Raw genomic sequence first — 15950 nt, forward strand, 5'->3', positions numbered from 1 at the left:
CTTGTGCATGGTATCATTTGACAAAGGCTGCAAACATCTTCAAATAGGGTTAATTTAACGTTTCTACAAAGTTCCCTCTCTGCGCAACAAACCGTCAAAATTCGTCTCAATGTTAAGTCAATGGGATTTTTGGGCCGGTTAATTGCCCCTGCGGGGCAATTAGTAAGTCCGATCAGTTAGAAAAGATATAGCACACCCCGTGAGATCAGTCTGAAGGTCTGGGCCGAGTTTGGAGTTAGTGGAGTTAAAGCTCTAGGAGGAGATAGTGTTTACAAATTTAGTCTCGGAATAATAATAATAATAATAATAATAATAAGTTTAAGTCGGATATCAGTAAGTTGGCTTTCTCAAGCCAACTTAATAATATATTTGATAATAATAAACCTTTGAATGTATGTCCTAATATAATATTTGATAGAGATTACGTGGGTATGTGTTGGGGGAGGGTGGGGGGGGGGGGATGAGTTTGGGCAATCCGTGGCAGGGGGGCACTTTAGCTTATAACACCTGTTTGTGTCCGCGGTAAAGTTAGTTTGATATTCGCATCTCCGAATTCAATAGCTGCGTAAATAAACCCGTGAATAAGATACCCAGATATATTTCCTCTCTACATTGTCTTTCAGCTACATCCGCCTTAAATTATACAAGTTTAAAAGCATAAACACCATTATTATCTACGGCGCAACGAGTGATTTAGGGATCATCACAAAATGCCGCACACCAACAAAAAGCGTAGAACGATATTGATTTTCCCTTCTGTTCAGCGCCTGAAGGATCAAAAAGCAACTTTGTTGCCACACTGGAAACTAGAAATGCCAGACTAGTACTGTCTGAAAAAATACAGAAACATCAGCATACACATTGGAATAAATAAAATTACATACATAATACCGAATGTTTCCTTATATATATTGTTCCTCTGCAATTAACATGCCGACGTTAAACCGTTATTGTTGAACTATGGTTCCACTTTTTCTCTAAAGTTATTTTAATTTACTTGTATGAATGATCCATTTCTTTGCACATAATTGTTTAGTTTCGAGTGTCCGATGTTTATTGTCAATAAAGAAAAGCATGAATTAGAATAGGTACTTTCCTATTATTTTCCACTAATTCCCTCCCGTTCATTGCGCCCCACCTGTCATGTCTGTATTCCCCACTAGTGGGGCGCGCCCCACACTTTGAGAACCACTGCTTTACTGTCATGATTAACTGAGCTATTAGGCTTGGAACTTTTTCTTAGGTAATTAAGTCAGTCATTCATTCATTACTTGGTAGGCAGTATGATTACGAAATTATTTGATTGGTTATTAGGCATATACATACATATTAAATTCAGTAAATAAGGATGTAAGTGTAGCATACAAAGTTCTCAAAATTCCATCCATCTGATACCAGAATCGTTTTTGCTTTCACAGCTGAGAAAAGATTTTTGTCTGAAATTTCCTGTTTCCTTGGAAACTATACTTCTGTCATTACTGAACTGCACTGTAGTTATTTCCTGGATTCAGTAACATGCTAAAATGGCTCTATAATCAAATGGCTGTATTGGATAAATGTTGCCTGTAGAGGGTTGATACTTCAGGCAGCGAAAAACAGGCATCCAATTAAAACTAAGGAATGTTTTTGTGAATGCACATGAGTGAAGAACATTCAAGACACAAATATTTGTAGATAAAGTTTGGGTTTATATTCCAGTAGCTGTGTAGGACATTCTGTACAGGAAATGCCAGAGTTGTCCCAGTGGAGTCTACTCTTCGAGAGACCCAATGACCCAAAGTTTCAGTTAATCCTGGAAAGGATCCTACTGTATGGTACATAACCCAGTGAAGGCCTCAAATTTACAACTACAGTGTGGAAACTAGACACAGACTTTATTTCTTCTTAACTTTTGCTTTGTATTTGCCACGAGGTTTTACAGGTTCATACAAGACGTCTTACTACTGACTTGCTCATGACTCTTAAAACTTCTTGTTCTTGTTGACATAACAGAACGGTAATTGAGAATTAAGTATCTTCTTACATACATTAGATGTACAGTAATCTAGAGGCACAGATTGCTACTACGTGTTGAAGATTGAAAGGCTGGTCGCCTTAGGGCTCAAGTCCTCATCCCCTCCTGTTTATTAAGAAAGAGCTGGAGGAAGATTTGAGTAAGTGGTTCCTATGTAATCGTTTGGCCTTTATTGTTTATGTAGCTTTGTAAAGCCACGAGTATGTAACAATGTTTTCTTTTGTTATCTTTTCTGTTGCCTTCAACCGAAGCTCGATGTATTTGAAAGAGCTTAAAATGTGAAATTAAAAAATATAGAAGGACTCTAAAAGGGCTTGTCAGAGAGATAGGAATGTCCACATGTAACTTACATACTTGTGACCTACTAATGATCAAGCACATCTTGTGGTCACAAGACCTACAACAATCGTTTATGTCGGTCAAAACATATCGGTTGTAATGAATTGGAACCATATGCAAGGAATTTTTAGCATGTTAGTTTATGCCATAAGAAATTATCACAACTACAGACATCTGGATATATTACTTAACAGACCTGTATGTCCAGCATCATGTAGGATAGATCATGAAACGTATGCACAGACTTGTCCTACAGAAGACTTACTGAAGTGGAGTTTTCTTCTGCACATCTATTACATATAGCTACAACTGTATAAAATTACATATGAAAGGTGGGTCACAAGGTTTAGACTCAGGTTTCACACTGCACTGTGCCCGTGCTCAGTCTTTAATTAATAGGTGTAACTGTAGACTTCATGCTCCTCTTTCATCAGGCAGTTTGGTTCCTATTCTGTAACCACACACTTTGCCCTCTCTTAGCAAGTTTACAACATAGACTTTTTCTGCCCCCAAATAAGCATTACAAAATGATAATTTAGCATTTTTTTTGCTGTTCTTTCCTGCTACAAGGAAAACAAATATCATTGTTATCTATATTAATTTACTTTTAATTATTCTAATATTTGTGGGCACCTACAGTATGTATTTAAATTAATTAAAGTCAATTACATGATTTACATAAATACATAAATACAAAAGACTAATAGATAGAACACTGAGTATACAGTTGAAATATTTTTTATCTAATATATGCCTAGGTTTTAATAAATATATCAAATTTATAAATAAATGTATCTCATCCCTTTCTTAAGACTAGCTGGAACACTGAGTTAGCATTTACTACAGGTAAAAAAGGTAGCCCTTTTTGTTCTGATATTAATCCTGAATGATAAAACAATTCCTAGATTGTCAATTGATATAAAAAATTAAACATTGAAAAAAATTAAAATTTCACATAAGTTAAATAGCTATATGGAAACAGTATTAAGTAATTGTGGAAAACGAAATAGTACAAAACAAAAAACTAGCATCTAGCATAAAAATAGCTGGTTAACTAGCATAAGAATAGCTGGTTAACTAGCAGTGCCTCTGTCATGAGGTGCTAATATCATGCCACTCCTTTCACTACTGGCTTGTTCCCCTGTAAGAGAGAAAAAAAAGTTATGTTTTAAGAAGGATTTACCAACAAATATTATAATTAAAGCTAAACAACTAGCTAGCTGTAGCATGCTCATGTGAGGCCATGCTTACTCAACATTTCCAATTTAATCTACAGCTCTGCTAACTCTAGCATACAGAACATTTCATAACGTAATAAAACATGTGAGAATATGTGTTTTGCTGCTGCATTAGCAAAATTTCATACAGGAAATGAAATCAAGATACGGTGTGATGATCGGTCCCAACAAGGTTAAAATCCTTCACAAAAAAAATAAAATAAATAATAATATTGAAAGTGCTAAAAAAAAAGAAGTGCTTAATTCACTTTGGAAATGTTGTGTAAATCCTGAATGTAAACAGGCCTCTTGGTTCCTCCCCCTCCTGTTGTCTGAATCTCTTTAGAGTTCCGCCTTTACTCCTGTTTGCTCTTTGGCATGCATTGCAGTTTGTTTGTTCGTTCATTGTATATTAAAACAGTTTGGCTAGGCCACAATTTCCCTCCCCCTCCAAACCACATTCCAGCTTAGCTTCCCTCACCACCCCTTGAACTTTACTAGTTATATCCCCCCCCCCGACCACCACTACTACACCTATTCTCTCTTGCCTTTCAATAATTTTTTTAAATGAGCTTTTTTTCTTATTGCTTGTGTTAGTGCCCTAAACATTACCTTTTAAACACACCTGTTGAGCCCCGTCCAGCTCATTGTCTCATTTTTTAAACTTATTACATCTCTTCTGTCATCTTACTTTGTTGCATGTGCTGAATGAAACCCCTTCTGAAGAAGCCCATTCATTCCTTCATCACTCTACACGCTACACGCTATTTTAACAGAATAGCCATCCAGGGGATTTCTCTCTCTTGTAAAGACAACCAGATCTAACAGTTTTTAGCCACAGAGATATGTTGATAAATTCAGATAAAACCACCAAATCCTCAACTTGTGTCATGTTTCAGTATCAGATTTAGTCAGGGTTTATGACTTTATAGTTATCCCACCCTTAAAAGTAGGGACTTAAACACATTTTTATTTTATCTCTATATTTGTGAAGATAGATAGATAGATAGATAGATAGATAGATAGATAGATGGATAGATAGATTTGTTATTGATCCCGAATGAAATTTCCAACATCCAGTAGCAAAAATAGTAACATAATAGACAATAAACAAACAAATATAGCAATGACAGATCGTCAATCATGTATAGTGTAGTAAAAAAAAAAAAAAGATGCTGTTTTGTTGTAACCATACTACAACAAAAATGGCTAAGATAAAAAGTGTATAATATATTTAACTATGTAAGGAAAATGGTTGAGGGACTATCTGACCAAGAATTTCAATCATATCCCCAGGCACCGTAAAGATGTATTAAAGCAGCGTATGGCCCTGTGAACAAATGATTTCCTGAGTCAAAGTGCTTTATTATACACAATAACTAAGCACATTATAATGTTGTGCATTGTGTGATGCTTTTCTTCTCACCACTGTTGTACAAAGTGGTTATCTGAGTTCCTGTAGTCTTTTTATCTTCTTGGAACCGTCTGGACAATCTTTGTTGATCTCTTTAATCAAAAAGCCAATTCCATCCGCAAAACTGTTGCTCTCTAGGTTTTTATTGCACATCAAGTCTGGAGATTGTTGTAAGAAAATCTGAAAAATCCCAACAATCGTGGCAAGGTCAAAATCTCGAGGTCGCATTTTTCCCAGTTCTGAGGGTTGATGTGAGCATTACCTAAAGCATCGTGTCAGCATGATTTTATGCATTGCATTGTGGTGACACATTTGGCTGATTAGATCATTGCATGAATGAGTAGGTGTACAGGTGTTCCTAATAAAGGTTCAATGAGTGCAGTGACCTATGAATACTTTAGAAAAAGAAGAAATTACCACAACTACAGATTTCTCAGAACAGCTTATACCAGCTATTAAACATTGTTGTGAAAGTCAATTCCTCATAGAAGATGTGTTAGAAGAACATTGATGGGTCAGTGCTAGGCTTCTTGCCTATAACGCAGAAGGCCTCAGTCCTAAGCCTGGATAAAACTGAAAGGAGTTTGAATCAGGAATTCTGCAGTATAATGTGATTTTTAGAGTGAGCTCATGTTAAAACCAAATGTGCTATTTTGCATTGTTAACCCACGTCATACCGAGGGAATATTTGGTGCAAATATACTGTACAGTACAAAGACTACTGATGTCATTGCTTGGTAAGGAGATTGTCAAACCAAAACACCCCTACTGGCAAGACTGATAAACAGAAGTACTGTGTTGTGTTCCAAAGGTTATCGTAAGATGTAACTTGATCATGATTACCACTGGATGCGAGTCTTGTTGCAGTCTACTTAGTCATTTAGTGTCATGTAGTGGGTTTTTTAATTTATTTTTATTTAGTTTTTGCTGTAGGCTTGTAAACGCAGTGATGATAACCTCAAATTAAGTCACAATAAGCTTTTCCAGGATATTCTACAGTAATGTTTTTTTTCATGTTATATATTTTTTTATTATTTGATAGTGACTGAATTGTCTTGTCTTTTAGCAAAATGTAAAATTTTGTACTTAAGCGCTACACTATTATAGAGGCAGTTGCATAAATTTTGCAAATACATGATTTTGATACATATTGTTAATTGTAAAAAGTATTGCAGTGTGATATTTTGCTCATATTACCCATCACCAACCCTTATGCAATAACACTCTATACAGTACGTAATAAGGGTATAATGTGCTTATAATTGTATAGTCTCTGCTAACCCTGTTTGAAAGCTGTTACTTTAGGAGCAATGCAGGACTTGGTGAGAACAGAAGTGAAGCTCTAGTCAGGGATCCTGGAGGGGTTCTTATGATTGCCAAAGCATGAACAAGGCATTTTTCTAGTTGCTACCTCAGGGACGGTCATGCCAGCTTCCATATTGGGCATCATTTTTATCCATTTAAAATGATTTCAAGTATAATCTCAGTGTGCGATGTCTGAGCATTAGCAAATATTAGTACTGCAATATACTCTAGATGCCCCAGGTAGTACATGTAGCTCACAAGTGTACTGCTGTCAGCTTTAGCAATGTCTTTTTAAAATTGAGTCTGATTATTAAAAGGAGTTCTGTGTCTGGTGGGGGTTTTATAGGGCTTGGCTTGTAAGGTACCGGGCTGGAGCCTGAGCTAGTTAAAGCAAGGCCAGGGCCTGGGGTGCTGCACTCTGTTCCCTGGCCTCAACTAAGCTCAGAGATTTACTCTTAAGTGGCCACAAAGTTCATTGATGTAAACACTAAATACTGTTTTGTGTAGCTTTCATGTTGTCTAGTGACCCCTGGACCTGAGACTATCCTGCGTGAGGTTCCTCCCTTTTAAATCACTGTTAATGCTCAGGTTTAGACATGTCTCTTTAGAGACAAAGTCGTCTTTCTAGAAGCCAAAAGCTGTTTGTCAACAGACAAGAATTTGAATTGCAAATGCAAAAGTGGGACGGTGATGTCAGGACTAACAGAGGAAGAATGTCTTGTTGAGCTGCGAACCTTCCAGGTACACTGTGACCTGCTTAAGAGCTTAAGGGTGCAATAATATAGGAAATCGATTGTGTGTTCTTGAAAGATAAATAGGAATGGACATGTGGACAGGTGGTATCTCACCGATACTGTTGTGGTTTTTGGACAGCTTGAAAGAAACGAGTGAGATAAGTTGCACAATGCGTATACAGTTTTCGTTGCTTACATTTCTCATTAGGCTACTGTTTTGTTTAGAATTTCTAACGATTCTTAAAAAATTCATGTTGGAAACATCTCATGCACGTCCCGGACGAATAATAAAAAAACATTTTCCAGTGTTTTTTTCCAGTGTTTCCTAAAGCATGTTGATTGGGTTCACATTTAATTCCAAATAAGTACATGAATAAATAAATAGACAAACAAACACATAAATTATTAAAAATATTTTATTTAGGACCACTTCAGTTTTAAACCTTGAACTAATCAGACACATGCAGAGACATTGGCATTGCATTACACCTCTGCTACACAAATCGCCTTTAAACACAGATAACTGGCAGATAAATCGCGTGATGATTCCTCTCTACATGTTCATGTTATGGTCCTTTTTCTTCCCGGAGATGTCGAATCATCAGCAAATGATTCGGAATGTTTCACAGCAGATGGTTTCCAGTTTTACTGACTGTACAGTAAACGGTTCAATCAGTATGCGAAGTTTATTCACAGCCTGTCAACTTCCATTCAGACAGTCAAAGACACAGCGAGCTCACAGTGAAGTGGGGGGTTGACCGTTTATTCCCGGTTTTGGCATAATCGCCAGGAAAAGAGGAAATGAGTGATGCTGAATGCTATGTCTCTGAGTTCTTTGCTGGGATAGCCTGCTATAAATAGCGTTTGAGGCCCCCAGGTCAGCATAGAGGCAGCAGATGCTGATATACAGCTGTTTTCAGACCGGCTAATACGGAAAGATGGAGATTGTTTTACTTTTCATATTAATTATAATCTACTGAAAGTATAGCTTGGTGTTCATCAGAAACCGGCATATGAAAAAAAAATTCATCCATCTTTCTAAGCAAAACCACACCTATGCAACAAGTATATAAATAGTTTAAAAAAGTCCATAAAACTCCTAATGTTGCCTTTAGCATTTTGGTTTTTTTTTTATCTGTGTGCATCCCAGTTTTCCTTCACTGCTCTGCTCCTGAGCCAGGAGGTGTATGGAGTGTTTCAAGGAACTGTTTTTCTCATCAGTGCAAAGCTGCATGTGTGAAGAGAGGAAGTCTGAGCCACTGTTTTTCACTCAACGACCTCATCTGGGTCGTCATCCTGTCTAGCAGGATGGCCGCGTTCAACCGACTTCATGTCTAACGAAGGTTTAAAGAACATCAATCCTGTCGATCCCAAGCTTCATTCCTTACAGATGATGCTGCTGATTCTCCTGCATCTCTGTCCCTCCCTTGCTCCCTCGCTGGATTTCACAAACAAGCGCATCAGAAATCCAATCCTAGCCCCCGAGCATCTGCGAACAGTTTGCAGCCCTAACTCACATGAGGTAATGACATCTCGCCGTGTTGTGAGACGCCCAGCTACAGCACGCCTTAACAGCTGTATCTGATCCCCATGATACGCTTCTCTCCCCTGGTGAGGACCTAGAAAATCGTCGGGTTATTTCAGGGTCACGGCTGCGTCAACGTTTTTTACAGTATCACGTAAATCATAACCGACTGATCACCTTTCAAAAGTAGATACACTATCTGCGGCATCAGCTGACATACTAGTGTTCCACTAGCGAACTGATCATTCTGCCTTGGCTCAACCTTTGTGCTTTAGGGAGTCGTTAAGTGGGGAACGCATGAGTAGGACTAAACACACATTGCCTATTCATTCAAATGCGTTCAAGGTGTGCATTGTCTTGTTAATGTTGTAGACACTGTCGCCAAGGAGACGTCGCTCTAGGCTGAAAGTGTCGCAGTCCAGACAGCAGTGTTTGCGCGCATTTATTACGTCATTGTTTGTAGGTGTGTGTGGTCCTGACAGAATTGACACTAAATGCATGAATGAATAACTATAACCATGACGTTGGGTTGGATCATGAAATCCTCGTCTACTGGTTTAGTGGACATTCATGACGACATCACTTTTGAAAAAACATTGGCGGAACTAGTTGTGGGACTAGTAAATAGTGCTACGGTGGGAAGTTTTTATGTAAAGTTTTAATGTCATTTTATAGGACCAGCATGGACATGTGCATTTGCATATTGTACTCTTGAATCCTCTTTGAAAATCCCTTGTCGCAGTTGAGTGTCCCTGCGGCGAGGTTGTGTCTTTTATGCAGGTTTCCCCTTCTCTATCCATCTGTGCACATTGCTCTTGTCAATGGTGTCATCTCCGTAATCTGACATTCTGTAGCACAGTCAGAGACTGCAACGAAAAAGGATTTCCAAACAGGACTCCACATTTGGCTCAAACGCTGGAGCGAATACATCGAGTACCTTTTGTACCGAAATAAATGCAAATTAAATTGTATAAGTTAATAAAAATGTTAGGCATACTTTGGCCTTACTTTCGGTACAGACCTTGTACCTTTCAGACTGGATATATATTACCTAAGGTGGTTTTCTTCTGCCTATTTATAGAAGCTACAATAGGAAATAATCTTTCACATCAGTCATTTCAATGTAAAAAAATTACCGACATGACCGAATTGAACAGGATTAAAATCCTAGAGATTAAAAAGTAATAGTTAGAATACACTACTGTATGTCTACATGTAAAACTAATCCAGTCCGAATAAGGCTTTAGTTAGAACTTGTTTTGAGGTTTTAGAAGGATTTAGCTGATGCTGTCTGGCCATGTGTTAAAAATGACAGTTTAAAAAATCCCAGCATTGTGTATCACAACTACATTTGTTAAAGCATTAGTCTTTGGCTTCTCCCAAGTCAAGGCATGTAGAGGACATAAATCTAAGCTACATGGTACTGTATATGGTGAAGTCTCAGAAGGGATTTACGAGACTACTTATAAATAACGTAATATTTTCTGCTTATAACACTTAAAATAAATCCTAATGTAAATAGAATGATTTAAGATGATTAAGGATTTTTTTTTTATAATGTTAAAGAGCATTTTTAAGCAGGTTTTATATGCACCAACATGATCATCAGTTCTGGTGTAGGACATAAATTATTTAGCTCGCTGCTAGCATTTTAGCTCGAATTTCCAACTTACCATCTGTCTCAACTCACACTCCAGACTGACAGTGTTTACTTTTTACCTCTCTCACACCACCTTGTTATCGTGTCTATGGACCGTGGAGTTGCAGACTTGGTCAGTGTGTGTGTATGTTGTGTGAGAGAGAGGAAGGGTGTAGGTGTGTGTGGATAGACGATAAGGTCTAGGCGTTGTGTCAGACACAGGGGTCATCATTTGGATGACTTCCAGTGAGCAGAAGCCTAGTGGATTTTAGCACAACAATGAGAACATGCTTGTTTCTAGTTAATTTATTATTTATGAACCGACATAAGACACGTACCCAGACGTAACAAAAGCTTCATCCATTGTGGATGTGTCGATCTTCAGAAGAGGCACCTGATCTGATTAACGTCATTTCCGTACATTGAGTTCTGGGTAAATTCAGGAGTGTTTGTTTTTTATTTAATCTTGTCGTGATCAAAGCCAAGTATTTAAGTAATACAAGGTAATACAAGATTAGATAGATAGATAGATAGATCATTCTAAAAGGTTACTTATATATAATTAACCCCATAATCTCCCAGGGCGATTCAGTCAGTCTCGACTTGTGGCTGCTTAACCTGTTAGTTTCAATGTACAGCGATGTACAATGGTAATCCATTATGGAATTGTGGTCTTAAGGCGAAATTTTCAATTGCCAGATGCAGTTTCCCCTCGGAAATAACGTAAACGCGGACAATCTGTTCCAGCCATCCCAAAATATTACCAATTTCCACCACTATACCCATATTTTTTACGAAGACAGTAAATGAAATAAAATATGAAATAAATACACATTAAACCTCACTTAATCCTAATTTAGGTTTCTTTTCTGCACCAGCTGCTAAACTAAAAGTGGCTCTTGATGCTGTCCTTGATAACATTCTTGGGACTCATGGTGCCATGTTTTCAGAAAATTTTGCACAATTTGCAAAAACAAACCCATAAATATGTAAGCTCTCTTCGCTTGGCTTTCCACTGACAAGTTTTGATCGGCTGCCAGAAGTAAGCCCAAATTGCAAATTTTTAGTTCCTAAAGTTCATATACCGAGGTACTACTGTGGTTACAAAATGTGTCATAATAAATACTGAATATCAAGTCTAAAGTTTAAGGCATTTCATCTTTTCAGTCTTTTTTTTTTTTTTTTTAACGCAGTGCCATATCATAGCGATTCCATTAAAAACAGATTTGTAAACTCTTTCCCATTAACTACTACCTACTGCCCAAAACCATAAATAAGCCCTGGGAAGGAAACCAGTGTGGTTTGGCCTGAAGTGACACTGTGCTCCATATCCCAGCTCTAGACCTGTCACATCCTGTCATATCGAGCTGCAAACAGAATAAATGTCATAACCGCTACCCGATGATTCATCTTACATTTCTCTGACTTCTGCATTGTTCTCTTGGTGCTTAGGGCAAAACTCTTTCTCAAATTTTCAGTTCTTTCTCTGATCCACACAAATAAGGATGGTCTTACAGTAGCCCAGGCTGCTGGGTTCAGATTGCTTCCTTTGGTTTCCACACACACTACAATTATGTGAGTTATTAGCTCCGGTGTCTTTAGAGTACGCGAAAGTACCAGCTTGGACTTGAACCTGTCAGATGTGTGTACTTAGGCAAGTTCTCACTAATACAGTGAAAAACCTGTAAGTCAAGGCCTGTAGTCTGTGCAGAATGTGCGGCGTTTGATAGATGCTTCCAAGGGCCCTTTAATTGAAACCATACCGGACAGCCTACAGTAAGGGGCAGAAAGCAGAGAGCTCACCTGTGAGAACATCCACGACGTCTATTACCCCGGGGGAGAGCCTGGACGTTTTGTTAGTGTTCAGTCTCGGGATTTATGTTCATATGTTTAACGTGTGGGGCATTTCCAGACATCCCGAATGGTGTGCCGGGTGTGTGAAGGCATATGGTTCCCGCAGCTGCCTACCCACTCAGTACATTCCTGTGATCTGACGTTAGTGTGAACGAGGCACTACTGTAGTTAAAGCAGAGCTGACCTTTGCTTTTAAGGAGAATCCAGGAAGTGCACCAGACCAAGACCTCTGACAGTTCCTGTTGACATTAAGGCCATCTTCTCATGCTGTATCAGTCTGTAATGTGGTTACACCACGACATCATAATGATGGTAATCATGTAATTAAACAGAACCCAAGTTTATGACTATTTCCAGCCTAGTAAATGAACCAGATTTTCTTTTCTTCTTTTTTTTTCCCAGGGCGCTGTTCGCATACGATGGATTCACCAATAACCTGAAGCTCTTCGATTCTGGAAGTAAGATACCAATTATGTGAATACACATGCATTTTAAATCTATGGAATTTTTATTAATCTGCTCCAAATATTTTGTGCATTATTCATAATTTAGACATTATTGCAGGTTTAAAAAACTTTTGGATAGTTGAAAAAATTCTTAAATCCTAAGCATCGTGTAGAAAAAACACTTTAGTGCATGTTGAATTGATTGAGATTGCAATCTGACAAAATAATTTAAGCAGATGTTCTTAAGAAATAATTAGTTGTATGATAATTTCAGAATTATGTGTAATCTTTTCTGTTTTCTCAATTATTTTCTCCCTGTAGCTGGAGGCTTGACAGAATTAACCCAGAAGTTTAACACTGCCAAACCCATGTATGGACTGTGCAGTATCAAACTGCCTGACGTGGGACAGCCACGGATAGTCTTGATTTGCTGGGTAAGCTGATAATATGTAAATTGAAAAAATAAATAAATAAAAATACTGGTGTTAGTGCCACGCTACTTTCGGTGAGATCTTGTTCATTTATATCCCATTGGATGTGAACCGTCCATGCTCTGTTTTCATTGGTCCGTTCTTAGGGTGTGAGCTTTATGTGCCTCCACATTGGTCGAGATACAAAGAGGGATGTATGTGAGGATCCTGTTGATGAGAAGCAGCAATGGTTTTCGCCCCACAAAAACACTTTGACCCCCAGATTGCTTTTAACTAAAGGAGCGCAAATACATTCACAACAAGTGGGCAAAGCATGCTGGGAGCCTTCCCAGTAACCTCCTCAGCACTGGTTGCCAGGACAACAAAGCCTGGAATGCTGTGTTTGGGGTCAGAGGTGGCATCTGTAGCCAGTCAGGCGATGCAAAGGAGAAGGCGGCTTTGGTGCCCTGCTAACAGTGCAGATAAAAACTCAGCGTATATCAGATCTGTCTCCGGTCAGATAATAGAGTAAATGTAAAATGTAGACAATATTGCACTTACTCTGTTTAACATAAACAACTAATAAACAAACAGGATGTTTCTTTCTATGGAACTTAAAATGAAATGTCATTTTTTTCTCTTGTGCTATTTACGGCACAACCTCCTTTACTCCCATTATAAATTCTAACTAAATCAAAGGCATCTTGCCCCACAACTATTTTTGCCTAAACATGTTATTATTAACTCTTATCATATTTAATCTAGATACATCAAGGTTTGACGTTTCAGTGGAACTGGAGGTCACTTCCTGTTTACACTCCTCTGAATCATGCAGTGAACAAGCAAATTTGACAGCACGGTTGTGTAGTGGTTAGCACTGGTGCTGTGCACCTCCAGTGTCCGGGTTCGATTCCTGTCTCTGTGTGCATGGAGATCCGGAATGCAGAATAAAGCAGTATAGACGATGAGTGACTGAGTACTGTGCCAAAGTCTTCTCTTCTCTTTATATTAAAATAAATTGTGTAGATTAAAAAGAAACAGGAACACATTTTTTTTTTTTATGCGACAAGCTGCAAAGTGCATAAACAAGCAATTTATACATTGGTTGTTTCTGTAACAACATCAGCAGCAACCTCATTTCCCCTCTCATCTGTTCCAACCACTCACCATTCAGTATCACCAGTATACTAATCACCAGCCTGATCATTTTGAACTTTCCTCCAGAATCAATAAATATCTGTCTACTGTCCGTCTGTCTGTTCTTCTTTTTGTCTCTTTGTAATTATCTGCACCTGTGTCTCACTGGTCCGTGCCTTAAGGTAGATCTTTTAACGCTTGAATGATTCATAGGGCCCTGAGTGGCTAAACAAACAAAAAAGTATTCCTCTGAAACTGGTCAGGTACAGCGACTGGACTGATATGAAGAGACAAAAAAGTCCTTCAGGAAGCATGAGAAACTATTCTCAAGACTACATTAAAGAATACAAGAAAGTCTGGCTTTTGAAAGCAGAATATAAAAACAATATGTACATATAATCATCATAATGGTGTCGCTTGAAATGTACCCGGCGCAGTAAATAACTGTTGAATTTAACGAGCCGTTTATTATTGTGGTGAACGTACTGTACTTGCTGTTTTAATTCTCTGAAATTCTATTTAAGTCAGAACTTCCTCTAACTCTGCTTCACAGGTTGGAGAGGATGTGGATGAGTTTCGAAAGACAGAATGTGAAAGTCATGTGCCTGCAGTCAAACAATTCTTCAAGGTAATCTTTAAATCTTTTTTTTTTTTTATGTACAAAATGAAATGCTACTGTTATGTAGGTGCAAAAGTTACACAGGTATTCATCACAATATTGATATTACATCACACTTTTTTTATTCACAATACCAAGACATTTAATGTCTGTTTGAGTTTTAATTGCTGTTTCTAATCGAGTGTTGCTCAGATTCAAGCTCCTATTTCATCAGATGATCCATTTCACATTTTACTGCCCGATTTTATTTTCTCCTGCTTCTCATGATTGACCACAGATGTTGGTGGCACACAATGACATTAACCGCATAAGACCTGAATGTCCTCAAATGACATTTTAACCCATCTACAGTACACTCTCTATATATCATCATACGATGCTTGTATAATCCTTCTGACAAATCTTTTCCTGTTTCAAGATGTTAAAAATAGTTTATAGTTATCAAGAAACTGTCCAGGAAAAACTGCAATGCACATAACAGTACAGTACAGTTCGGGACCCAGGACGGCTTAAACGAAATTGAACAGGACTTGCATTGATGTATGCTGTAGGCCTGTGTGTAGTGAATTTTTAGAGATAATAGGCAGTTCAGAGTCAACAACAATCTGTAGTCATCCAGCGTACATTCTCACAGCATATTTTGGTGCGTTCAGCTGTATCCAAGGTTCAATATAATTACCAGGTTTGTGAGGTTTTAGCACAATTTCCAGCCTCACTGCATATCAAGTCACACAAAAGACCTGAAAGTCCAAAACAGTGTTCATTGAAAGTTTTTTTTTTTGTTCCTTAGCATGGAAAACATGTGTCTTGTCCATAAAGTAATTTCATTACCGTCTCTTTAAATATGCTATACAACAATATCTGTTGTACAATAGAAATAGTTTCATGCATCACAGACCCACTGACTTTTATTTGCTTTATTTATTACAGTGGAACCTCGGATTACGAGTAATGCGGTTTACGAGTGTTTCGCAAACCGAGCAAAGATTTTTGTTAAATTTTGACTTGAAAAATGAGCATTGTCTTGGTTTACGAGCACCGAGTATCATGTATCACGTATGCGCTTGTTTTGACGCTGTGCGTCACGTGATCATAACTGAGCCAACGTTTTTTTTTTCTTGCACTGCAGAATTGTGGGTAATCATCTGCTGGGTCTTAGTGCTCGTCTCTTACTGGTATAATCAACATCCTTGCACGTGTGTACTGTTTACTATAACACTGTAATCACGTGTGTGTGTATGTGTGTAAAACATTTTATTTTGTGTTCGGAAACCCGTGTGTACAGCGCGCATGTACT

The 15950-nt window shown here is 38.0% G+C and overlaps 1 protein-coding gene across 1 annotated transcript in view; it reads left to right on the forward strand.

Moving 5' to 3' along the window:
• The window catches only part of si:dkey-40c11.2 (drebrin-like protein B), a 49820-nt gene that overhangs the window by 14435 nt on the left and 19435 nt on the right, over positions 1-15950 (forward strand). Inside the window, exons 2-4 of the mRNA XM_053481359.1 lie at positions 12444-12499; positions 12809-12921; positions 14588-14662. Of these exons, the coding sequence (XP_053337334.1) occupies positions 12444-12499; positions 12809-12921; positions 14588-14662 (244 nt within the window). The remainder of the gene's footprint in view (positions 1-12443; positions 12500-12808; positions 12922-14587; positions 14663-15950) is intronic.

Source organism: Clarias gariepinus, chromosome 21 (genome assembly GCF_024256425.1).
Source record: "Clarias gariepinus isolate MV-2021 ecotype Netherlands chromosome 21, CGAR_prim_01v2, whole genome shotgun sequence".
NCBI classification, from domain to species: domain Eukaryota; kingdom Metazoa; phylum Chordata; class Actinopteri; order Siluriformes; family Clariidae; genus Clarias; species Clarias gariepinus.